At 46.0% G+C, this 25,492-nt stretch overlaps 1 protein-coding gene, 1 long non-coding RNA gene and 14 other non-coding genes across 16 annotated transcripts; 1 reads left to right on the top strand and 15 right to left on the bottom strand.

Moving 5' to 3' along the window:
• The first annotated feature begins 1,156 nt into the window (after nt 1-1,156).
• Nucleotides 1,157-8,704, top strand: LOC124190292. The gene is made up of 3 exons (XM_046582919.1): nt 1,157-7,068; nt 7,676-8,306; nt 8,459-8,704. Exons 1-3 carry the CDS (start codon nt 1,157-1,159, stop codon nt 8,702-8,704), a joined length of 6,789 nt encoding a protein of 2,262 aa, XP_046438875.1.
• Nucleotides 8,705-11,422: 2,718 nt separating this feature from the next.
• On the bottom strand, nt 11,423-11,496 carry Trnan-auu. Its single transcript has one exon. It is a non-coding gene; the product is annotated as a tRNA-Asn (tRNA).
• A 444-nt stretch (nt 11,497-11,940) lies between these two features.
• Nucleotides 11,941-12,021, bottom strand: Trnal-uag. The gene has a single exon. It is a non-coding gene; the product is annotated as a tRNA-Leu (tRNA).
• Nucleotides 12,022-12,321: 300 nt separating this feature from the next.
• On the bottom strand, nt 12,322-12,403 carry Trnal-uag. Its single transcript has one exon. It is a non-coding gene; the product is annotated as a tRNA-Leu (tRNA).
• Nucleotides 12,404-13,078: 675 nt separating this feature from the next.
• LOC124190244 lies at nt 13,079-25,272 on the bottom strand. The gene is made up of 2 exons (XR_006872924.1): nt 25,111-25,272; nt 13,079-13,296 (listed from the first exon to the last, which is right to left on the bottom strand). It is a non-coding gene; the product is annotated as an uncharacterized LOC124190244 (long non-coding RNA).
• Nucleotides 13,085-13,166, bottom strand: Trnal-uag. The gene has a single exon. It is a non-coding gene; the product is annotated as a tRNA-Leu (tRNA).
• Trnal-aag lies at nt 13,467-13,548 on the bottom strand. The gene has a single exon. It is a non-coding gene; the product is annotated as a tRNA-Leu (tRNA).
• Nucleotides 13,849-13,930, bottom strand: Trnal-uag. Its single transcript has one exon. It is a non-coding gene; the product is annotated as a tRNA-Leu (tRNA).
• Trnai-aau lies at nt 14,476-14,549 on the bottom strand. Its single transcript has one exon. It is a non-coding gene; the product is annotated as a tRNA-Ile (tRNA).
• Nucleotides 21,487-21,567, bottom strand: Trnal-uag. Its single transcript has one exon. It is a non-coding gene; the product is annotated as a tRNA-Leu (tRNA).
• On the bottom strand, nt 22,495-22,568 carry Trnai-aau. Its single transcript has one exon. It is a non-coding gene; the product is annotated as a tRNA-Ile (tRNA).
• Nucleotides 22,632-22,713, bottom strand: Trnal-uag. Its single transcript has one exon. It is a non-coding gene; the product is annotated as a tRNA-Leu (tRNA).
• Trnal-uag lies at nt 23,396-23,477 on the bottom strand. Its single transcript has one exon. It is a non-coding gene; the product is annotated as a tRNA-Leu (tRNA).
• Nucleotides 23,773-23,854, bottom strand: Trnal-uag. The gene has a single exon. It is a non-coding gene; the product is annotated as a tRNA-Leu (tRNA).
• On the bottom strand, nt 24,782-24,855 carry Trnai-aau. The gene has a single exon. It is a non-coding gene; the product is annotated as a tRNA-Ile (tRNA).
• On the bottom strand, nt 25,144-25,217 carry Trnai-aau. Its single transcript has one exon. It is a non-coding gene; the product is annotated as a tRNA-Ile (tRNA).
• Nucleotides 25,273-25,492: the final 220 nt, after the last annotated feature.

The raw sequence follows: 25,492 nt of genomic DNA, 5'->3' as shown, positions 1-25,492 counted from the left end.
TTATCCGAGTAAACCCGTGGCATCTTATCGTTCTTTTGCGTTTCTGGTAAGCAAATAGCATTCCCGATTATTCTTTTTTGTATCGACACCTTTTTAAGGTGCTCCCGATTGTCGTAGTATTTGTAACACGACGGCGTTGACGCTTCCCGTAACGCGTTCGGTAGTCATTCGTCAAGTATTACACCTGTTTAATTATTCCCTGTTGTAAAATTGCGATAGGCGTAGTTAAACTATTTGATTATCTAGACAGTCCAAATAAATAAGGGAGAAATATTTTTCAGAAAAATTTGTAAAAAAAAAAACTATTCGCGCTTGTTCATTGATAGGCCCTGTAATTATCCCGTGTGCATATTTGTCCCTGAGTAGCTAACAGCAGACATTTTTTTGCCTCGTGTAAAAAACCAGACAGGCCGCTCGTGTCCAGCACGAAATTTTTCCCCACACCCCGCGCGTGTCTCTTTGTAGTCGCGTATCGAAGCGCGCGTGTCTAGCAATTTTGCTCTCTCTCCCGTCTTTTTCTTTTTCATTCATCGCTGTGCATTCCACATTTTCGTCCTTTTTTCTTTAATCGAGCGGCCACAGGGCCTATTGTACAAAACTGCCGCGCAATCGTAACAGTCCAATCAGTAGGGCCGTCCAAGCCGCCGGGCACGAAGCGAGAAGGAACGAAAAGCGAGAAGCCCAGATTGCAGAGCGTAGAGAAGTGGAAGCTCGTTTTTTTGCGGAAAATCAACAAGAAGCCAGAGACGCAGCCGAAAGAAAGAAAGCAGCGATTGAAGAAGCGAAAAAAATTTGGCGTCAACTGATAGCCGAGAAAAAGAAGAAGACCCCAGTTCAGCCCAGCGGTAGTCAACAGCTGGCCAGAGATCCAAACTCTCGCGATCAGGAAGACGAATTTATTCTTCAAATCAGCGAAGAGCTCCCGGAGCAATAAATTTCGCGTCTCTATATCTGCAAAGTCGGTGTAGTCCTAGGGTGCTTGGTCCTAAGCCGCAAGGTCCGTTGGTCCAGCGCTTAGTTGGGCTCGCTACTAGGTAGTCGGCATAAATAGTCCTAGGGTGCTTGGTCCTAAGTCGCAAGGCTCATTGGTCCAGCGCTTGGTTGGTCTTTTATCGCCCATCGTTCATCATTATTCCGAAGATTTTTTCATCTCATCATGGCGGAAGCACCAAGCAGGCCGCCAAGTCGCAACGCGGATAATCAGACCGAGCACAACGAAGATTTCCCGCCATTGTTTGAAGCTAGAACGAGGAAGCAGCTTAGGTCGAATGAAAAAAGAAGGCTGACGAATCTTACAAAAAGGATTGAAAAACACATGGCAGAACGCGGTAGCAGAACCGAATTACAGTTCTTAAGAAAAGAGCTGGCCACCCAGTTGGAAGAATGCACAAGAGCTCACAACTTGTACCGCCAGTCGAACGACCTAGATCATGTACCACCCGAGGACTGGATCATCCAGCTGGAAAACGTCACCGCAATCTGGTATGGACGTATCGACGAATACATCCGCACGGTCAATCGACCACCTTCAGCCGTGCCCAGCAATCCATCCGTCCGAAGCAGGCAAAGCATCCGGAGCAATACGACGTGGCTCGACCCTAACCATCCTGGAGCTTTTCAGCAACGAGAAAATGAAAATCCCTTCGACGACCGAGCCTCAGCTTCAATCAGCGAAATACGCGATTTGCCGTCCGACATTGAATACGAAGATGATTTAAGACAGCGTCTGGATGACGAAAGATTGGCGAGAGAAGATTTAGAAAGAAGATTGCAACAGCTACAGACAGACATGGCAGCGAAAGAAAAAGCCGGTCCTGAAAAAGAAGACAATGCCGCCACCGCAGCATTGACAGAGGAACTACAAAACCTCCGGCTACAGATGAACCAATGGAAGCAGACCCAGGATGCAGAAATGGCAAACCGCATCAAGCTAGAAAAGTCCTTACGGGGCGACATCGAAAAACAAAAAAGAGAATTGGAAGAAGAAAAACTCGCCCGTCAGACTGAAAAGTATCGGTACGAACGGGAAAAAGAAAGCGACTGGGACAAATTTAGGTCCGCCGTCGACGAGCGTTTTGCGCAACATAATGAGGCGACATCCACCAACAAAGCAGCGCACAACACGGAATCACATACACAGCACCAAGGAGCAAGACCCAAGAAACCACCAGCCTCCGCGGGCAACCGAGGTTCCGGTCCGCCACCTTACACGGAAGATGACGCTTCAATCGGCGCGGAATCAGTACAGTCGTATCAGGCGCCTCATCAAGACAAAGAAAGCGATGCAAACAATTGGTCGTTCAATCTGAATGGCAAAGAGGATCGACAACCGCCAGGAATTCATGGATCGGCGCATTCCGTCTTTCGTCTTCCGAAGATGGACCTAAAGCCGTTTGACGGCGACCCGAAGAATTGGCAAGACTTTATCGCCATTTTTCGTGATTTGGTTCATGATAATTCCAGTCTGACAACGACTCAAAAAATGGCCATTCTCAAGCGCTGTCTGACCAGCGAAATACGAGACGGACTTGGTGATTCGTTAAGCAGTCCGGCTTTGTACCAAGAGGCATTGCAAGAGCTGGAATCAACATACGGACATCCCCAGATCGTGTCGAGGACGTACATTCAGTCCCTAATTCAGCTCCAGCGAGTAAGCGCGAATGATTACAAGGCGTTATTGAAATTTTCGCAAGCTGTAAATGGGGCAGTAGCCTCGCTGAGAAGCGGCGGCTACCAACACGAATTAAAATCATCCGGCCTTTTGGACATCATCGTAACCAAGCTCCCTTCCGAGGTACAAAGCAGGTGGGGGAGACAAATCGTGAAGAATCACCCTGTCAGTCAAACACTCCAAGACTTTGCTACCTGGTTCAGCAAGTTCGTCAAAGGCGAAATGATGGCAAAGCACAGTCAGATTTCTCTGACACCAATCACGCCAGCAAAACCGAAAAGCGGATCAAAACCGGGCCGGCAGCCCGACAACAAATCCGGTTTTTCACCGACTATAAACGCAGTCACGCATCCAGCGACCTCCGGCGGATCATCATCGTCAAAATCGAAGACGGCGCAGCAAGCGGAGGCGCCTCCAAAGAAGCTTATTTGCCTCCTATGCAAAGGCGATCATCGCCTGGGACAGTGCAAGACTTTCGTTGAAATGTCGCTCGAAGAAAGAATAAAAATCATCAAAGAAAATGGATGCTGTCTCCGATGCTTAAGCAAAGGACACATGAGCAAGGACTGCACAAGCCGGAAGAAATGCATCATCAACAATTGCGGTCAACCGCATCACTCATTGTTACACGACGCTCCGCGCTTGGCCCCAACCGAACCCAAATCAATCCTAAAACCAGAGAAGACAGTCACGCTACCCCTGAATGTAGCGACAGTCTCCGTCGAAGACGACGAATCATGCACGGTGATGCAAATAGTCCCTGTCACCCTCGAAGCGGACGTAAAAACATTGGAAACGTTTGGATTCCTCGATCCAGGAAGCCAAACAACTTTGATTTTAGATCGCGCTTCAGAACAGCTCGACCTCGACGGCGATGAAGAAATGACAAAGCTAGGAACGTTCCATGGAGACGACCCGATCATCAAAATGAAGAAAGTTAAGTTCAACATCCAACCAAGAGACGGAAGCCGATCGTTTCCTGTAAAAAAGGCGTTTTCTGTTCCCAAGCTCAACATCAACGCCCAGCAGATTGAATGGCCAGTCACAAAACGGGAATGGGGCTATCTTCAAGACGTGGACCTGCCGCATATCGACACCAACAACGTGACCATCCTCATAGGCAGAGACGTTATGCGCGTCCATGATGTACTGGAGCATCGCAGTCCACCCGACGGAACCGAAGCGCCAGACGGAATCTTAACTCATTTTGGATTGAGCATCGCAGGTCCCGTTCCAGAGTCACTGCTGAAGCGACAAACTTATCGGCCCATGTCAGTTATGCACATTTCACGTCAACAATCCGACGAGTTCTTAAATGAAGCTGTCCAGCGGTTCTGGAGAACGGAATCGTACGGCGTCGGACTTTCTTCTCATCAAAACCTACCACCCGATGATCAAAAAGCGCTTCGCATTCTCCAAGATACCATCCGGCACACTGGCGAGCGCTACGAAGTCGGATTAATGTTAAAGAATCCGGAATTAAATCTTCCGAACAACGCCGAAGTCGCCTTCCGTCATTTCGCGTCATTGGAGCGCCGCTTTAAAAAGGATCCGGCGTTTGCTAAGAGTTATGCGGCCGTCGTCAACGAGTACATCGCGGCCGGCCATGCAAAATTAGTCGTCCCCAACTCTCCTTTCACTCGCGGCCATGTATGGTATCTGCCGCACCATGGAGTCACAGCGGCAAGCAAGCCCGGAAAAGTTCGGGTAGTTTTCAATCCGTCGGCGCGCTTCCGCGGCACATCATTAAATGAAGAGCTGTACAAGGGTCCGGATTTACTAACTTCTCTCATCGGAGTATTATTGCGCTTTCGGCTGCACCCATGCGCAATTTCTGGCGACATTCAGAAAATGTACCATCAGGTACAAGAGCCGGAACATCAACAATCATTATTGCGTTTTATCTGGAGAGAACCAGGCAGCACGGAAGACCCACAAACATTTCAGATGACCGTTCACGTCTTCGGAGCTGTCTCCTCACCGACAAGCTGCATTTATGCTCTGCGACGGACCGCCGAAGACTTTGGACCCCAATACCCAGGAGCCGCGGAGAAAGTATTGAAGAATATCTACGTAGATAATTATCTGGATTCAGCCGATACGGAAGCTGAAGCCATCGCCCAGCGCCAGGAAGTAACTGATCTTCTCAAGCACGGAGGATTCAATATGGTGCAATGGATGTCATCGTCCCGCCCCGTGTTGGCCTCTGTCAATCAGGCTGATCGAGCAAGAGCGCTGGATATCACCACCGATCCTTTGCCCGTCGAGCGCACCCTCGGAATTCATTGGGATTGCCAGGACGACGCGTTTATGTTTAATTCCAACACTCGACTCGATGTCAAAACGAAGAGGCAAGTCCTGCAAGAGATCGCCTCGATTTTCGATCCATTGGGATTTCTTGTCCCAATCGTGATGGTAGCAAAAATCTTGATGCAAGATATCTGGCGATCCGGAGTCGAATGGGACGATCAGCTCCCACAGGCCCTTCTCGATGTTTGGAAGCGGTGGGTCGCTGACCTTCCCGCCATCTCAACCCTGAAGATTCCCCGATGCTTTCGTCGATCGACCCTGCCGTCGGAATATCAACTGCACGTCTTCACGGATGCCTCGGAATTAGGATTTGCCGCTTGCGTATTTCTTCGCGCGTCGTACAGCGAATCCCATGTTGGCCTCACTCTGATTATGGCAAAATCAAGAGTCGCTCCTCTCCGCCAACTGTCAATTCCGCGGCTGGAACTTCAAGGCGCAGTTCTCGGCGCCCAATTATGTGCCACCGTCATCAAGGATCTTGGCCCGATCGCATCCGCCGTTTATTATTGGTGCGATTCACAGACAGTGCTACAATGGATACACTCGAAAACGTGTAAATACCACGCCTTTGTCGCCCATCGAGTGACAGACATTCTGGATAAAAGTGAAGCGACTCAATGGCGTCACATCCCCGGTGAGCTTAATCCCGCCGACGACGGATCCCGAGGTGTGTCCGCTGCCTTCTTCACCACCCAACATCGCTGGTTTCGCGGCCCTGATTTTTTATTGATGCCTGAAATGGCCTGGCCCCCACCGATGAACATTGCCGAGCCGGCAAATGACGACCCGGAAGTCTCACCCGCCAAATGGATTGGTTCTATTCGAGTTCCGACGCCTCATCCCATTTTCGAGTTGATTCAACGTTCCTCCGACTTCATCAAAATCAAAAGGATCGTCGCCTGGCAGCTGCGCTTCCTTCGGAATCATTCTCTTTCGCTGAAAAAGTGTGTCATCCCGTTATCTCGATGGCTCACAGCTCCGGAATTGCGTGATGCCCAAACATTATTGATTCGGGTCGATCAGGAACATCATTTTGCCGTAGAGATTCGTTTTTTACGCAAAGGAAAACCCGTGCCAGTCACATCCAAGCTGGCCACGTTGACCCCCTTTATAGATGCGTCCGGAATTATCCGGGTAGGTGGCCGGATTCAACATGCTTGTCTCCCTGAAGACACAAAACATCCCATCGTCTTGTCTTCCGACAGCCAGCTGGCGACGATGATTATTCTCGACCTCCACCATCGACTGACTCACGCAAAAACGGAGCGTTTGTTACATAACCTCCGGGCGACGTATCATGTTCTGCAGCCACGGGCCACCATCGAGAGAGTGATTCGTCCCTGCTTCGAGTGCAAGCGACGCGACAGCCAACCGGTGTGTCCACTCATGGGTCCGTTGCCGGCCAGAAGAATTAAAACACACCAGTGGCCGTTTTCTCACGTCGGAATCGACTACTTCGGTCCGTTGTACGTCTCCATGCTCCGACGGACTCTGAAGCGGTACGGAGTCATGTTTACTTGCCTGGATTGTCGAGCCGTCCACCTTGAACTGGCTGATTCCATGGACCTCGATTCGTTCATGATGGCGTTTTCCCGTTTTACAGACCGCCGTGGAGTTCCTCTTGTCTGTTACAGCGAAAACGGAACCAATCTGGTGGCTGGCGAACAAGAGATCCGGGATGCGATCGCTCAATGGAATCCGGAAGCGTTGGCCAAAAATATGGCTGATCGAAACATCGAATGGCGATTTAGCCCTCCCGATTCGCCTCATTTCGGCGGATCATGGGAACGGATGATCAAGTCCGCCAAGCTCGCCATGCGAATTGTTTTAAAGGAGCGAGTCGTCACTCAAGAGGTGCTGTCTACCGTCATGACCGGTGTCGAAGCTTTGCTGAACGCCCGTCCATTAACCCCGGTGAGCAGCGATCCAACCGAAGTCGACGCTCTTACCCCTAATCATTTTCTCCATGGACGGCCAAACATTCAACTGCACTCCGACTTCGACGCTCAACCGCAGTTGCTCAGCAAGCGGCGGTGGATGGACGCGCAGGAGATCGTCAACCACGTTTGGAATCGCTGGATGCGCGAGTATCTCCCGTCTCTAATTGAACGGACAAAATGGCTCCGCCCACGGCGAAACCTAGTTGTCGGAGATGTCGTCCTCATGGAAATGCCCAATCCGAAGAGAAGCACTTGGCCAATCGGCTGAATTGTTCGTGTAGAAGCTGGTGCCGATGGAGCTGTCCGGTCCGCCGAAGTAGAAGTCACTCGCGCTGTACCTGGCAAAAAGGGCCGAAAAACTCTTTCCGACATCAAGTCGAAAACGACCCGCTACATCCGTTCAGCACACAAACTTTGTTTACTCGAGGCGGATGATCCAGAAGATGTTTTCACCACTGAAAACAGGGCCGGCAATGTGACGGACAGCCCGATTCTCCCCGCCAGGTCAGATGGGGCTTCCGCAAAATGATCCCCGCCATCGTCCCTTATCTTGCTCCCTAATACCTCCCTTATACCTGAGGCCCGTATTCCACAATCCTTTTCTTGTTTCATCATTTGTTTTCTCGCGACACAGTTAATTGTATCTCGCCTTGCTGGAAACTTGGCGAAAGTCACTCTCTGTCTTGTCGACAATAAAAACCTTTGAAGCGATTTAGTGGCGAATCTATTTTTCATTTAAAATCTAAAACTCTAGCGACGCGCATTTAGTGCCGCCGCACAGGACCCAATTCTGGGAATCCTTTAATGCAGCTGTCCACTCTTCATCTCTATCGAACGTGCAAAAGTTCGATTACCTCAAAGAGTATTTGAAAGGTGAAGCGTATCTATTAGTTAACAATCTTGAATTAACAGATGCGAATTATCAAGTCGTCATCGACGAACTGAAAAGGTTGTACGGGAAGACGGACGTCCTAATCGATTCGCACTTTGAGAAACTGGATGCCTTGCAGCCCGTAAAGGACGGGAACGACGTTCCAGCTCTAAGGAGTTTCCAGCTAAATCTCCAATCGCACATCAGCGCGTTGGAAACGTTAGGAGTCCCCACAAGTTCCTTTGGAGGACTCCTCGGATCAAGATTAATCAAATTGATTCCTTCCAGGCTCCAACTAGAATGGGCGAAATCGGCAACGAACAAAACCACAGACACCGAAATGGTCATCAAATTCATTGGAGAACAAATCGATGCAGCCGAGAGGTACAACCGGATCAAAGGTGTGGAAAAGGAGAAATCATCTCCAGCTCCTAAACAGCCAAAACCGGCAAATCCACCGCCAGCAACAGCATCACAACTGGCAGTAGGAGCCAAAGCAAGCCCAGCTCCTCAGGTTAAATCCTCCTTAAAAAATAAAAACGTTAAATTTAACCCAAGTTGGATTGTATGTGAAAGGCCCTGCATCTTCTGCAGCCAAATTCACTGGCCGACAAAATGTCCGAAAGGACTGGCGGAAAGGAAGAAGATAATTTTTGATTTAAAAAGGTGCGTGAATTGCTTTGGATCAAAGCACGAGCTGAAGGATTGCACATCCACCCGGAACTGCAACAAGTGCGGAGGAAGACACCACACCTCTCTCTGCGACAAAGGAGACGTATGAGTCTCCAACCCAACAACGGCAGCAAGCATCGTGGCCAGCAGTCCAACTACAACAACTACAGCCTGTGCAAGCACCTTTGGACAATTGATGCTGAAAACGGCAACAGTCATCATCAGCGGCCAGAACGGTAACGAAACAAGAGCGATTTTATTTGCAGACGACGGGAGTCATCGTTCCTGGGTGTTGAAATCACTCTCATCGCAACTCAATATGAAGACGGTAGCGGTGGAGAACATCAGCACAAGAGTGTTTAAGAAAAAGGAACCCAGCAAGCCCGAAATGACAAAAAACGTTGAAATGCAAGTAAGGGGCACCTGGCAAGGCGCCCCAAAAGTTACTCTAATGGCTTTAGAATCAGATCATATTGCAGATACCGGCACGTACGTAGGATCCAAATTTGCAAGCAGCCTCTGGATCCAAAACGAAAAATTGGCCGACGACAGATTCGAGATGGCATACACAGAAGAGCAGCAAATTGGAATTTTAGTCGGAATGGACCAGATGTTCCAAATCATGTCGAATGAAGCCGCCATACAGAGTCCATGCGGATTACGCGCGTTTCAGACGAAACTCGGAAGAATGATTGCTGGACCATCACAAGAAGCAAAATCGAAGACAGGAACTCAAGTGATTCAAAATTTAATTTTAACGTCAAGTTATCCAATTCCACAGATTACGTCAACATTCGTGGCAAGTAGCCAAAAAAGAAAAATCCTTTCAGACCAAGCAAATAAACCTCCAATGGAAAAGGAGACTGGAACGGCCAGTCCCCAAATTCCGCAACCAAGAGCGTCATTTTCGGATGCCCCAATCGGATCCAGCGGAGCAGCAGACAGCAAACGGTTTGAACAGGAAGAAAAATGGGCTACTAATTTCGACCTTTCTCTCTTTTGGAAAATAGAAAACTTCGCGAATCTTGAAGGCGCTGATGCAGTGGAATTATAGAATCGCTTCGATTTCTTTGACGAAAAAATCACAAGATGGCCAGATGGAAGATATTGTACACCGATCCCTTGGACGACTGACAAGTGGAGACTTCAGAAAAATCTCCCGTTGGCAACCGGAAGAGTGTAAAGTACAATAACAAGATTGAGAAAAAATCCAGGAGATTTGGTGAATTACCACGCAGAAATCCAAAAGCTCATCAATAGCAAATTCGTCGAAGAGGCGAACATGGATTACGAAGAGCTTCACACCTATCTCCCACATCATTCGATCTTCAGAGGCGACAAAACAACGACAAAAATCAGACCCGTCTTTGATGGAGCAGCAAAAACGAAATTTGGACCAAGTCTGAACGACGTGTTGGAGACCGGACCAAATCTCAACCCCGATCTACTATCGGTGCTAATACGCTTCAGAAAGTACGAGATTGCCTGGATTGCCGACATAGAAAAGGCCTTTGTAAACATCGCCCTGCAGCCGGAAGATGCCGAAGCAATCAGGTTTTTATGGCCCAGGGATCCAGCAGTGCCTGGATCGCCTCTAATTGCCTACAAGTGGAAGAGAGTGCCCTTTGGCCTTAGTTCTAGCACTTTTCTCCTACGTGTAACAATTAATAAGCATTTTAAATCACTAAAATCTCGTTTTCCAGAAACGATTGAGCAGCTGGAAGAAAATTTGTACGTAGACGACTACTTAGGCGGAGCAAGCAATTTATCACTCGCCAAGAAAAGAGTCGACGAAACGGACGAGATCTTTAGTGACGCCCAACTCAACATGAGAAGCTGGGCAACCAACAACGAAGACCTCGTCGAGAGAAGGCCAACGAATCAAGTCGTAGGCCTACTCTCCCCAGCCTTGGACGGCCAACAGAAGGTGTTAGGAATCCGGTGGGACACCGGATCCGATTCTTTCAAATTTGATCCAACATCCATCATCCAAGCAGTGGAAGAAGTGGGAGCAGAAATCACCAAAAGAAAGATACTTAGTATCTCGGCAAGGATTTTTGATCCAATTGGATTTTTATCTTCCACTGTACTTTTACTTAAGATTATTTACCAGAAACTCTGGGAAAAGGAGATAGGTTGGGACCAAGCAGCTCCAACCGATATCCAAAAATCTTGGAAGATAGTGATGACTGGTCTCACCGATTTAACCGAACTACAAATTCCACGATGGATAGGATTATCTGAAAAGGTCACTTCTCACGAACTTCACGTCTTCGGAGGCGTTTCTGAAGCAGCGTATGGAGCCGTAGCTTACGCCCGACTCCAAAAAAGATTCGAAGCCTTGCCTCCGAAGAGACTGGTCCCTTAAACCAGCGCCATAGACCACTCGGCCACACTATCATTTTTGGTAACGTGCCCTAAGGTTTTTACATAGCAGATTCTTCATGGGACTCTTCTATATGGGATTTCGTGTTTCTTTAATTTAAATGTTGGTTACGAAATACTAAACAACTTAAACTTGTTCCTCTATCTGTTGCACTCAACGAAAATTCATCCATTACAATGGCTCGTAAGAAGATCGAACTCATGACCTCCACGTTATTGGCACGGTGCTCTAACCAACTGAGTTAACAGGCCTCACATCGATACTCGGCCAGGAACGATAAAAAATCGTTAATACACAATTAAATGTAGAGATTATGACAGTGAAGGGATTCGAACCCTTGCCTCCGAAGAAACTGGTGACTAAAACCAGCGCCATAGACCACTCGGCCACACTATCATGGTTGTTATTGTTCCCTAAGGATTTTATAGCATTTATATTTATAGCAGATTCTTCATGGGACTCTTCTAGATCGGAATTCGTGTTTCTTTTTTTTAAATGTTGGTTACGAAATCCTTTACAACTTAAACTTGTTCCTCTATCTGTTACACTCAACGATTTTTCCTCCATTGCACTGGCCCGTAGGAGGATCGAACACATGACCTCCGCGTTAATAGCACGGCGCTCTAACCAACTGAGCTAACAGGACTCACATCGATACTCGGCCAAGAACGATAAAAAATTGTTAATACCCAATCAAATGTAGAGATTATGACAGTGAAGGGATTAAAACCCTTGCCTCCGAAGAGACTGGTGCCTAAAACCAGCGCCATAGACCACTCAGCCACACTATCATTATTGGTATCGTGCCCTAAGGTTTTTACATAGCAGATTCTTCATGGGACTCTTCTATATGGGATTTCGTGTTTCTTTATTTTAAATGTTGGTTACGAAATCCTGTACAACTTAAACTTGTACCTCTATCTGTTGCACTCAACGAAAATTCCTCCATTACACTGGCCGGAAGAGGATCGAACTCATGACCTCCGTGATGTTAGCACGGCGCTCTAACCAACTGAGCTAACAGGCCTCACATCGATACTCGGCCAGGAACGATAAAAAATCGTTAATACACAATTAAATGTAGAGATTATGACAGTGAAGGGATTCGAACCCTTGCCCCGAAGAGACTGGTGCCTAAAACCAGCGCCATAGACCACTCGGCCACACTATCATGGTTTTTATTGTTCCCTAAGGTTTTTACATAGCAGATTCTTCATGGGACTCTTCTAGATCGGAATTCGTGTTTCTTTTTTTTAAATGTTGGTTACGAAATCCTTTACAACTTAAACTTGTTCTTCTATCTGTTGCACTCTACGACTTTTCCTCTATTGCACTGGCCCGTAAGAGGATCGAACTAATGACCTCCGCGTTATTAGCACGGCGCTCTAACCAACTGAGCTAACAGGACTCACATCGATACTCGGCCAAAAACGATAAAAAATCGTTAATACCCAATCAAATGTAGAGATTATGACAGTGAAGGGATTCGAACCCTTGCCTCCGAAGAGACTGGTGCCTAAAACCAGCGCCATAGACCACTCGGCCACACTATCATTATTGGTATCGTGCCCTAAGGTTTTTACATAGCAGATTCTTCATGGGACTCTTCTATAAGGGATTTCGTGTTTCTTTATTTTAAATGTTTGTTACGAAATCCTGTACAACTTAAACTTGTACCTCTATCTGTTGCACTCAACGAAAATTCCTCCATTACACTGGCCGAGAGAGGATCGAACTCATGACCTCCGCGTTATTAGCACGGCGCTCTAATTAACTGAGCTAACAGGCCTCATATCGATACTCGGCCAAGAACGATAAAAAATCGTTAATACCCAATCAAATGTAGAGATTGTGACAGTGAAGGGATTCGAACCCTTGCCTCCGAAGAGACTGGTGCCTAAAACCAGCGAGATAGACCACTCGGCCACACTATCATGGTTGTTATTGTGCCCTAAGGTTTTTATATAGCAGATTCTTCATGGGACTCTTCTATATGGGAATTCGTGTTTCTTTTTTTTAAATGTTGGTTACGAAATCCTTTACAACTTAAACTTGTTCCTCTATCTGTTGCACTCAACGAATTTTCCTCCATTGCACTGGCCCGTAAGAGGATCGAGCTCATGACCTCCGCGTTATTAGCACAACGCTCTAACCAACTGAGATAACAGGCCTCATATCGATACTCGGCCAAAAACGATAACAAATCGTTAATACACAATCAAATGTAGAGATTATGACAGTGAAGGGATTCGAACCCTTGCCTCCGAAGAGACTGGTGCCTAAAACCAGCGCCATAGACCACTCGGCCACACTATCATTATTGGTATCGTGCCCTAAGGTTTTTACATAGCAGATTCTTCATGGGACTCTTCTATATGGGATTTCGTGTTTCTTTATTTTAAATGTTGGTTACGAAATCCTGTACAACTGAAACTTGTTCCTCTATCTGTTGCACTCATCGACTTTTTCTCCATTGCACTGGCCCGTAAGAGGATCGAACTCATGACCTCCGCGTTATTAGCACGGCACTCTAACCAACTGAGCTAACAGGCCTCACATCGATACTCGGCCAAGAACGATAAAAAATCGTTAATGCACAATCAAATGTAGAGATTATGACAGTGAAGGGATTCGAACCCTTGCCTCCGAAGAGACTGGTGCCTTATACCAGCGCCATAGACCACTCGGCCACACTATCATTATTGGTATCGTGCCCTAAGGTTTTTACATAGCAGATTCTTCATGGGACTCTTCTATATGGGATTTCGTGTTTCTTTATTTTAAATCTAAGTTACGAAATCCTGTCCAACTTAAACTTGTTCCGCTATGTGTTGCACTCAACGACTTTTCCTCCATTGCACTGGCCCGTAAGAGGATCGAACTAATGACCTCCGCGTAATTAGCACGGCGCTCTAACCAACTGAGCTAACAGGCCTCATATCGATATTTGGCCAAGAACGATAAAAAATCGTTAATACACAATCAAATGTAGAGATTATGACAGTGAAGGGATTCTAACCCTTGCCTCCGAAGAGACTGGTGCCTAAAACCAGCGCCATAGACCACTCGGCCACACTATCATTATTAGTATCGTGCCCTAAGGTTTTTGCATAGCAGATTCTTCATGGGACTCTTTTAGATGGGATTTGGTGTTTCTTTTTTTAAAATGTTGGTTACGAAATACTTTACAACTTAAACTCGTTCCTCTATCTGTTGCACTCAACGACTTTTCCTCCATTGCACTGGCCCGTAAGAGGATCGAACTCATGACCTCCGCGTTATTAGCACGGCGCTGTAACCAACTGAGCTAACAGGCCTCACTTCGATATTAGGCCAAGAACGATAAAAAATCGTTAATACACAATCAAATGTAGAGATTATGACAGTGAAGGGATTCGAACCCTTGCCTACGAATATACTGGTGCCTAAAACCAGCGCCATAGACCACTCGGCCACACTATCATGGTTGTTATTGTGCCCTAAGTTTTTTACATAGCAGATTCTTCATGGGACTCTTCTATATGGGATTTCGTGTTTCTTTATTGTAAATGTTGGTTACGAAATCCTGTACAACTGAAACTTGTTCCTCTACCTGTTGCACTCAACGACTTTTCCTCCATTGCACTGGCCCATAAGAGGATCGAACTCATGACCTCCGCGTTATTAGCACGGCGCTCTAACCAACTGAGCTAACAGGCCTCATATCGATATTTGGCCAAGAACGATAAAAAATCGTTAATACACAATCAAATGTAGAGATTATGACAGTGAATGGATTCGAACCCTTGCCTCCGAAGAGACTGGTGCCTAAAACCTTCGCCATAGACTGTTGGGAATAATCCGCAACAAACAACGACGACGAGATCCGGACGCCGCGTATCTATAACGGCGCACTTACGCGACTATTGCCTAAGGGGCCCCCGATAGGTGGCCCCAACTCCACTCGTTATTTCCCTTCCCTCCAATTGTTTACGCCCCTCTAAATTTAGTGTACAATCGTCAGTGTGTAGAATATACGAGAGAGAAAAGGACACGGTTGTTTGTGTCCAATTTACTTTCTTCTATTAAAACTGTAAGTACAGGCCTGACACGCCGAATATATTTAATTGCAAGTTTTAACATGATCCTTCGAACGGTTGTTTAATTCAATGAAACACCGTGTCCTCCCTCTCAAAACAAAAAAACTCAAAACAAAAAAACTGTGAAGCCGGTTGGGGCTACACAACACGAGACCCCCCAAACGTTGATACTTGTTCCCCTTTTGTTAATATTTGCCCAAATTAATTTATATTTTAAGAACAAAAACGACGAGTAGGGGGGGGGGGAACCTATGCCCAAAAAATTCATCAAATCCTTCTCAAATTTTTTCTCGCATTTCATTGTCGGGCTAGCCTAAGGGGGCGGCCTTGTTGACCCATTATTGGCTCACAGATTGGCCTACGCCAAAAAATCGTTCACTCTTCCCCTTCTTTTGTCTGTTCGTGTGTTGTATTTCCGTGTCCGTTTCTCTCGTTTTTTGTTAATGCTGATTTGTTGATTAGAAATAACATTCTTTTTCTCTCTGTCTCAACAAATTATAGAGGAGCCGAAAGGTCTCCAAAAACTCAATCAATATAGGCAAACGAAGCCAACGAATCAAGAGAGCGCAGCTGCGCCGGGAAGGGCTGCTGCCAGCCTGGGTGGAACCATCACCTCGTCCACCACCGCGGGAGCCGATCCCGGACGCACAACTGCCACCCGGTGCCCTTGCTTCTCACGTGCAGCCAATCTTGGAGATAGCAAGAAGGGTTCTCAACGCGGAACAACTCGCCGAAGCTCTCCGCCCGAGATACTACGGCGACTTCCGCTACCGTCCAGTCGAGGAACCGGCCCCACAACCGGTTCCACCGCCTGCTCAGAACTTATTGCCGGACGTGATTGAGGAACCGGAACCAGCACCGGAGCCAATCCAGGCCCCGTTGCCCGACATCGTACTATATCCACAGCAAGGAGGAGTACGATCCCCAATTCGGCGAGTAGTAGGCCTAGTTCATCAAGAAAGACAGGAGGAAGCAGCAGCAGCTGCAGCCCCAAAAGAACAAACAGAAAGTGAGTCGGAGGAGGAGGACGAAATCCAGCTTTGCTACGAAAGCTCGTCAGACGAATCTACGGTCGAAAGCAGCGCCACAGCAGAAAACAGGCGCCATTTCGAAAGAGAGTTGGAGGCCAATCCAGCTCTCAGAAGAGCCTACGCCAGGAGCGAAGCAGCAAGGAGTCAACGAGGCCACTTCAACGCTCGCCCTGGCCGCTGCTGGTCAAGGAGAAATTCAGGAGGCACGGAATCGAGGAGGCCAAACGAACAAGTAACAACTAAATTGTATTCTTGAATATGGCGGCAATCACCGCTAAATACAATTGTTGAATGAGTATTCTTTGATTATCTGTTCTTCTTTGAAAAAAAACTTTCTCACATAAGGAGCCCGAGGAATCGGTGACTTCAAACAAAAAAAAATATTTTTCTCTATCACGCTCACTGTAGTGGCACGCCGCAAGGGGCGCCACCAACAAAAAAAACTCTCTTTCTCTATCACGCTTAGTGTAGTGGCACGCCGCAAGGGGCGCCACCAACAAAAAAAAACTCTCTTATCTCTCACTCTCAGTGTAGTGGCTCGCCGCAAGTGGCGCCACCAACAAAAAAAACAACAACAACAGTTTCGCTTAATTGAGTTGGCCAGCCCGGATTTTTTGCAAGGAGCCAGGGTATCGCCCTAGCTCCAAATTTAAATCGATTCTTTTTTCAGATTCATCCCAGGGAGTTCAAACAAAGTGGAAACAAAAACGGAAACGCATCCGTTCCACGAACACCCAAGGAAATAGGAAAAAGAAACGCGCAAATCAGTCAATAAGTGTTCAAAAAATTAAATTAATTCTCCATTTCTTCCTTTTTTCCCCCAGTCAACCACAACAGCTCTTTAAGAGCTTCACAACCAGGAAGAATGGTTCAGCAACTGAAAGCCTCAAGGTCAGCCACAAAAGGCCACATAACAAGAGCAATAGGCCTGATAAACGGATTCGCCAAAAAAGTGATGAACCCAGAAGAAGTATCAAACCTAGAAACCCTAGAAACAAGATTGAAAATTCTCTTTGAAAGTTACCAAAGCGCAACAAAAGAAATCGTGGAGAAGTTATAAGCGATCAAGGCCGCGCAGGAGGAGATTGATGAGGATCAGAACATCTTTCTCCAAACTAAAGATGAAGTATCTGGAGCAAGAATGATTATCAAGCGGAAGAGCCAAGAATGGTTGGATGATGAAAGAGACAGACGATTGTTAGCGCTAGTCCAAGCATCAAATCAAGCATCAAATCAAGCGCCCAATCAAGCAACAAATCAGGCACAGATGGCGCAACTCATTGCCCAAATCATGGCGGCCATTCCGGCACCTCCCGCGCCAGTAATTAACGTGACGGCAGCGCCAGCCCCAGCTGCAGGCATACAATCGATAAGATTGCCGCAGCGATAAATTAAGCACTTTAGAGGGGACGTGCTGGAATGGACCCAATTCTGGGAATCCTTTAATGCAGCTGTCCACTCTTCATCTCTATCGAACGTGCAAAAGTTCGATTACCTCAAAGAGTATTTGAAAGGTGAAGCGTATCTATTAGTTAACAATCTTGAATTAACAGATGCGAATTATCAAGTCGCCATCGACGAACTGAAAAGGTTGTACGGGAAGACGGACGTCCTAATCGATGCGCACTTTGAGAAACTGGATGCCTTGCAGCCCGTAAAGGACGGGAACGACGTTCCAGCTCTAAGGAGTTTCCAGCTAAATCTCCAATCGCATATCAGCGCGTTGGAAACGTTAGGAGTCCCCACAAGTTCCTTTGGAGGACTCCTCGGATCAAGATTAATCAAATTGATTCCTTCCAGGCTCCAACTAGAACGGGAGAAATCGGCAACGAACAAAACCACAGACACCGAAATGGTCATCAAATTCATTGGAGAACAAATCGATGCAGCCGAGAGGTACAACCGGATCAAAGGTGTGGAAAAGGAGAAATCATCTCCAGCTCCTAAACAGCCAAAACCGGCAAATCCACCGCCAGCAACAGCATCACAACTGGCAGTAGGAGCCAAAGCAAGCCCAGCTCCTCAGGTTAAATCCTCCTTAAAAAATAAAAACGTTAAATTTAACCCAAGTTGGATTGTATGTGAAAGGCCCTGCATCTTCTGCAGCCAAATTCACTGGCCGACAAAATGTCCGAAAGGACTGGCGGAAAGGAAGAAGATAATTTTTGATTTAAAAAGGTGCGTGAATTGCTTTGGATCAAAGCACGAGCTGAAGGATTGCACATCCACCCGGAACTGCAACAAGTGCGGAGGAAGACACCACACCTCTCTCTGCGACAAAGGAGACGTCAGAGTCTCCAACCCAACAACGGCAGCAAGCATCGTGGCCAGCAGTCCAACTACAACAACTACAGCCTGTGCAAGCACCTTTGGACAATTGATGCTGAAAACGGCAACAGTCATCATCAGCGGCCAGAACGGTAACGAAACAAGAGCGATTTTATTTGCAGACGACGGGAGTCATCGTTCCTGGGTGTTGAAATCACTCTCATCGCAACTCAATATGAAGACGGTAGCGGTGGAGAACATCAGCACAAGAGTGTTTAAGAAAAAGGAACCCAGCAAGCCCGAAATGACAAAAAACGTTGAAATGCAAGTAAGGGGCACCTGGCAAGGCGCCCCAAAAGTTACCCTACTAACACGGCCCATCCTCTTTATGTAAGATGTAGATAAATATGGGATGGATAGATCCAGGTCGCAATCGTAGGGCGGTAGTATAGCGTAGGTATAAATTTATTCGGATCTAGGATGGGATAAAATAAAGAATATTCATCGTAGATCCACCAGCGAATATTCATTAACATACTGATTGTACATCAAAGTAATATACTCGGGGGTATGATTTTGTTGTGATACCATTTGGTACATACACAGAATGTGCATCACAGTATAACCATATTAGGTACACAGTGGACGAAAAAGCTAAAAAATATCTCAATTTCCATTACTCCCAAACGTTTGTTCCTAAATTGTACGAACAGTTGGTCAAATGGTAAGAGAGATGAGCTACGGAATTAAAGGTCAGTAGTTCAAGTCTCGGGGTAGACTTTTATCTTTTAATTTCTGACAGAAATCATATCCAAAGATGGATGTTATTTAAGGATACTGTGTATACACAAACCGGTATATTCAAGGGACATACAAATGGTACGTGCGGGGAAGGGGAAATAAGGATAAACATGAAGCATTCCATGGATATGCTGTTTGTATCTCCCTTATCCTTGAGAGTACGCTTCAGTCATATCCATGGTACATCGCTGTGTTAGTAGGGTACTCTAATGGCTTTAGAATCAGATCATATTGCAGATACCGGCCCGTACGTAGGATCCAAATTTGCAAGCAGCCTCTGGATCCAAAACGAAAAATTGGCCGACGACAGATTCGAGATGGCATACACAGAAGAGCAGCAAATTGGAATTTTAGTCGGAATGGACCAGATGTTCCAAATCATGTCGAATGAAGCCGCCATACAGAGTCCATGCGGATTACGCGCGTTTCAGACGAAACTCGGAAGAATGATTGCTGGACCATCACAAGAAGCAAAATCGAAGACAGGAACTCAAGTGATTCAAAATTTAATTTTAACGTCAAGTTATCCAATTCCACAGATTACGTCAACATTCGTGGCAAGTAGCCAAAAAAGAAAAATCCTTTCAGACCAAGCAAATAAACCTCCAATGGAAAAGGAGACTGGAACGGCCAGTCCCCAAATTCCGCAACCAAGAGCGTCATTTTCGGATGCCCCAATCGGATCCAGCGGAGCAGCAGACAGCAAACGGTTTGAACAGGAAGAAAAATGGGCTACTAATTTCGACCTTTCTCTCTTTTGGAAAATAGAAAACTTCGCGAATCTTGAAGGCGCTGATGCAGTGGAATTATAGAATCGCTTCGATTTCTTTGACGAAAAAATCACAAGATGGCCAGATGGAAGATATTGTACACCGATCCCTTGGACGACTGACAAGTGGAGACTTCAGAAAAATCTCCCGTTGGCAACCGGAAGAGTGTAAAGTACAATAACAAGATTGAGAAAAAATCCAGGAGATTTGGTGAATTACCACGCAGAAATCCAAAAGCTCATCAATAGCAAATTCGTCGAAGAGGCGAACATGGATTACGAAGAGCTTCACACCTATCTCCCACATCATTCTATCTTCAGAGGCGACAAAACAACGACAAAAATCAGACCCGTCTTTGATGGAGCAGCAAAAACGAAATTTGGACCAAGTCTGAATGACGTGTTGGAGACCGGACCAAATCTCAACCCCGATCTCCTATCGGTGCTAATACGCTTCAGAAAGTACGAGATTGCCTGGATTGCCGACATAGAAAAGGCCTTTCTAAACATCGCCCTGCAGCCGGAAGATGCCGAAGCAATCAGGTTTTTATGGCCCAGGGATCCAGAAGTGCCTGGATCGCCTCTAATTGCCTACAAGTGGAAGAGAGTGCCCTTTGGCCTTAGTTCTAGCACTTTTCTCCTACGTGTAACAATTAATAAGCATTTTAAATCACTAAAATCTCGTTTTCCAGAAACGATTGAGCAGCTGGAAGAAAATTTGTACGTAGACGACTACTTAGGCGGAGCAAGCAATTTATCACTCGCCAAGAAAAGAGTCGACGAAACGGACGAGATCTTTAGTGACGCCCAACTCAACATGAGAAGCTGGGCAACCAACAACGAAGACCTCGTCGAGAGAAGGCCAACGAATCAAGTCGTAGGCCTACTCTCCCCAGCCTTGGACGGCCAACAGAAGGTGTTAGGAATCCGGTGGGACACCGGATCCGATTCTTTCAAATTTGATCCAACATCCATCATCCAAGCAGTGGAAGAAGTGGGAGCAGAAATCACCAAAAGAAAGATACTTAGTATCTCGGCAAGGATTTTTGATCCAATTGGATTTTTATCTTCCACTGTACTTTTACTTAAGATTATTTACCAGAAACTCTGGGAAAAGGAGATAGGTTGGGACCAAGCAGCTCCAACCGATATCCAAAAATCTTGGAAGATAGTGATGACTGGTCTCACCGATTTAACCGAACTACAAATTCCACGATGGATAGGATTATCTGAAAAGGTCACTTCTCACGAACTTCACGTCTTCGGAGGCGTTTCTGAAGCAGCGTATGGAGCCGTAGCTTACGCCCGACTCCAAAAAGATTCGAAGCCTTGCCTCCGAAGAGACTGGTTCCTTAAACCAGCGCCATAGACCGCTCGGCCACACTATCATTTTTGGTAACGTGCCCTAAGGTTTTTACATAGCAGCTTCTTCATGGGACTCTTCTATATGGGATTTCGTGTTTCTTTAATTTAAATGTTGGTTACGAAATACTAAACAACTTAAACTTTTTCCTCTATCTGTTGCACTCAACGAAAATTCATCCATTACAATGGCTCGTAAGAAGATCGAACTCATGACCTCCGCGTTATTGGCACGGCGCTCTAACCAACTGAGCTAACAGGCCTCACATCGATACTCGGCCAGGAACGATAAAAAATCGTTAATACACAATTAAATGTAGAGATTATGACAGTGAAGGGATTCGAACCCTTGCCCCGAAGAGACTGGTGCCTAAAACCAGCGCCATAGACCACTCGGCCACACTATCATGATTATTATTGTTCCCTAAGGTTTTTACATAGCAGATTCTTCATGGGACTCTTCTAGATCGGAATTCGTGTTTCTTTTTTTTAAATGTTGGTTACGAAATCCTTTACAACTTAAACTTGTTCCTCTATCTGTTGCCCTCAACGATTTTTCCTCCATTGCACTGGCCCGTAAGAGGATCGAACACATGACCTCCGCGTTATTAGCACGGCGCTCTAACCAACTGAGCTAACAGGACTCATATCGATACTCGGCCAAGAACGATAAAAAATCGTTAATACACAATCAAATGTCGAGATTATGACAGTGAAGGGATTCGAACCCTTGCCTCCGAAGAGACTGGTGCCTAAAACCAGCGAGATAGACCACTCGGCCACACTATCATGGTTGTTATTGTGCCCTAAGGTTTTTATATAGCAGATTCTTCATGGGACTCTTCTAGATCGGAATTCGTGTTTCTTTTTTTTTAAATGTTGGTTACGAAATCCTTTACAACTTAAACTCGTTCCTCTATCTGTTGCACTCAACGACTTTTCCTCCATTGCACTGGCCCGTAAGTGGATCGAACTCATGACCTCCGCGTTATTGGCACGGCGCTCCAACCAACTGAGCTAACAGGCCTCATATCGATACTCGGCCAAGAACGATAAAAAATCGTAAATACACAATCAAATGTAGAGATTATGACAGTGAAGGCATTCGAACCCTTGCCTCCGAAGAGACTGGTGCCTAATACCAGCGCCATAGACCACTCGGCCACACTATCATTTTTGCAATTTTTCCCTAAGGTTTTTACGCAGAGGATTCTTCATGGGACTCTTCTAGATGGGAATTCGTGTTTCTTTTTTTTCATGTTGGATACGACATCCTGTACAACTGAAACTTGTTCCTCTATCTGTTGAACTTAACCACTTTTCCTCCATTGCACTGGCCCGTAAGAGGATCGAACTCATGACCTCCGCGTTATTAGCACGGCGCTCTAACCAACTGAGCTAACAGGCCTCACATCAATACTCGGCCAAGAACGATAACAAATCGTTAATACACAATCAAATGTAGAGATTATGACAGTGAAGGGATTCGAACCCTTGCCTCCGAAGAGACTGGTGCCTAAAACCAGCGCCATAGACCACTCGGCCACACTATCATTATTGGTATCGTGCCCTAAGGTTTTTAAATAGCAGATTCTTCGTGGGACTCTTCTAGATGGGAATTCGTGTTTCTTTTTTTAAAATGTTGGTTACGAAATTCTGTACAACTGAAACTTGTTCCTCTATCTGTTGCACTCAACGAATTTTCCTCCATTGCACTGGCCCGTAAGAGGATCGAACTCATGACCTCCGCGTTATTAGCACGGCGCTCTAACCAACTGAGCTAACAGACCTCATATCGATTTTTGGCCAAGAACGATAAAAAATCGTTAATACACAATCAAATGTAGAGATTATGACAGTGAAGGGATTCGAACCCTTGCCTCCGAAAAGACTGGTGCCTAAAACCAGCGGCATAGACCACTGGGCCACACTATCATGGTTGTTATTGTGCCCTAAGGTTTTTATATAGCAGATTCTTCATGGGACTCTTCTAGATGGGAATTCGTGTTTCTTTTTTTAAAATGTTGGTTACGAAATACTTTACAACTTAAACTTGTTCCTCTATCTGTTGCACTCAACGAATTTTCCTCCATTGCACTGGCCCGTAAGATGATCGAACTCATGACCTCCGCGTTATTAGCACGGCGCTCTAACCAACTGAGCTAACAGGCATCACATCGACACTCGGCCAAGAAAGATAAAAAATCGTTAATACACAATCAAATGTAGAGTTTATGACAGTGAAGGGATTTGAACCCTTGCCTCCGAAGAGACTGGTGCCTAAAACCAGCGCCATAGACCACTCGGCCACACTATCATTATTAGTATCGTGCCCTAAGGTTTTTAACAGATTCTTCATGGGACTCTTCTATATGGGATTTCGGGTTTCTTTATTTTAAATGTTGGTTACGAAATCCTTTACAACTGAAACTTGTTCCTCTATCTGTTGCACTCAACGACTTTTCCTCCATTGCACTGGCCCGTAAGAGGATCGAATTCATGACCTCCGCGTTATTAGCACGGCGCTTGACCAACTGAGCTAACAGGCCTCGCATTGATACTCGGCCAAGAACGATAACAAATCGTTAATACACAATCAAATGTAGAGATTATGACAGTGAAGGGATTCGAACCCTTGCCTCCGAAGAGACTGGTGCCTAAAACCAGCGCCATAGACCACTCGGCCACACTATCATTATTGGTATCGTGCCCTAAGGTTTTTACACAGCAGATTCTTCATGGGACTCTTCTATTTGGGAATTCGGGTTTCTTTATTTTAAATGTTGGTTACGAAATCCTTTACAACTGAAACTTGTTCCTCTATCTGTTGCACTCAACGACTTTTCCTCCATTGCACTGGCACGTAATAGGATCGAACTCATGACCTCCGCGTTATTAGCACGGCGCTCTAACCAACTGAGCTAACAGGCATCACATCGACACTCGGCCAAGAACGATAAAAAATCGTTAATACACAATCAAATGTAGAGATTATGACAGTGAAGGGATTCGAACCCTTGCCTCCGAAGAGACTGGTGCCTAAAACCAGCGCCATAGACCACTCGGCCAAACTATCATGGTTGTTATTGTGCCCTAAGGTTTTTACATAGCAGATTTTTCATGGGACTCTTCTACATGGGAATTCGTGTTTCTTTATTTTAAATCTAAGTTACGAAATCCTGTACAACTGAAACTTGTTCCTCTATGTGTTGCACTCAACGACTTTTCCTCCATTGCACTGGCCCGTAAGAGGAACGAACTCATAACCTCCGCGTTATTAGCACGGCGCTCTAACCAACTGAGCTAACAGGCCTCATATCGATATCTGGCCAAGAACGATAAAAAATCGTTAATACACAATCAAATGTAGAGATTATGACAGTGAAGGGATTCGAACCCTTGCCTCCGAAGAGACTGGTGCCTAGAACCAGCGCCATAGATCACTCGGCCACACTATCATTATTGGTATCGTGCCCTAAGGTTTTTACATAGCAGATTCTTCATGGGACTCTTCTAAATGGGATTTCGTGTTTCTTTATTTTAAATGTTGGTTACGATATCCTTTACAACTGAAACTTGTTCCTATATCTGTTGCACTCAACGACTTTTCCTCCATTGCACTGGCCCGTAAGAGGATCGAACTCTTGACCTCCGCGTTATTAGCACGGCGCTCTAACCAACTGAGCTAACAGGCCTCACATCGATACTCGGCCAAGAACGATAAAAAATCGTTAATACACAATCAAATGTAGAGATTATGACAGTGAAGGGATTCGAACCCTTGCCTCCGAAGAGACTGGTGCCTAAAACCAGCGCCATAGACCAAACGGCCACACTATCATTATTAGTATCGTGCCCTAAGGTTTTTACCAGATTCTTCATGGGACTCTTCTATATGGGATGTCGTGTTTCATTACGAAATCCTTTACAACTGAAACTTGTTCCTCTACCTGTTGCACTCAACGACTTTTCCTCCATTGCACTGGCCCGTAAGAGGATCGAACTCATGACCTCCGCGTTATTAGCACGGCGCTCTAACCAACTGAGCTAACAGGCCTCATATTGATATTTGGCCAAGAACGATAAAAAATCGTTAATACACAATCAAATGTAGAGATTACGACAGTGAATGGATTCGAACCCTTGCCTCCGAAGAGACTGGTGCCTAAAACCAGCGGCATAGACCACTCGGCCACACTATCATGGTTGTTATTGTGCCCTAAGCTTTTTACATAGCAGATTCTTCATGGGACTCTTCTAGATCGGAATTCGTGTTTCTGTTTTTTAAATGTTGGTTACGAAATCCTTTACAACTTAATCTTGTTTGTTACG

Source organism: Daphnia pulex, chromosome 3 (genome assembly GCF_021134715.1).
Source record: "Daphnia pulex isolate KAP4 chromosome 3, ASM2113471v1".
In the NCBI taxonomy this organism is placed as follows: domain Eukaryota; kingdom Metazoa; phylum Arthropoda; class Branchiopoda; order Diplostraca; family Daphniidae; genus Daphnia; species Daphnia pulex.
The sequence above is the reverse complement of the archived record's forward strand: the minus strand, read 5'-3'. Positions and strand labels throughout refer to the sequence as shown.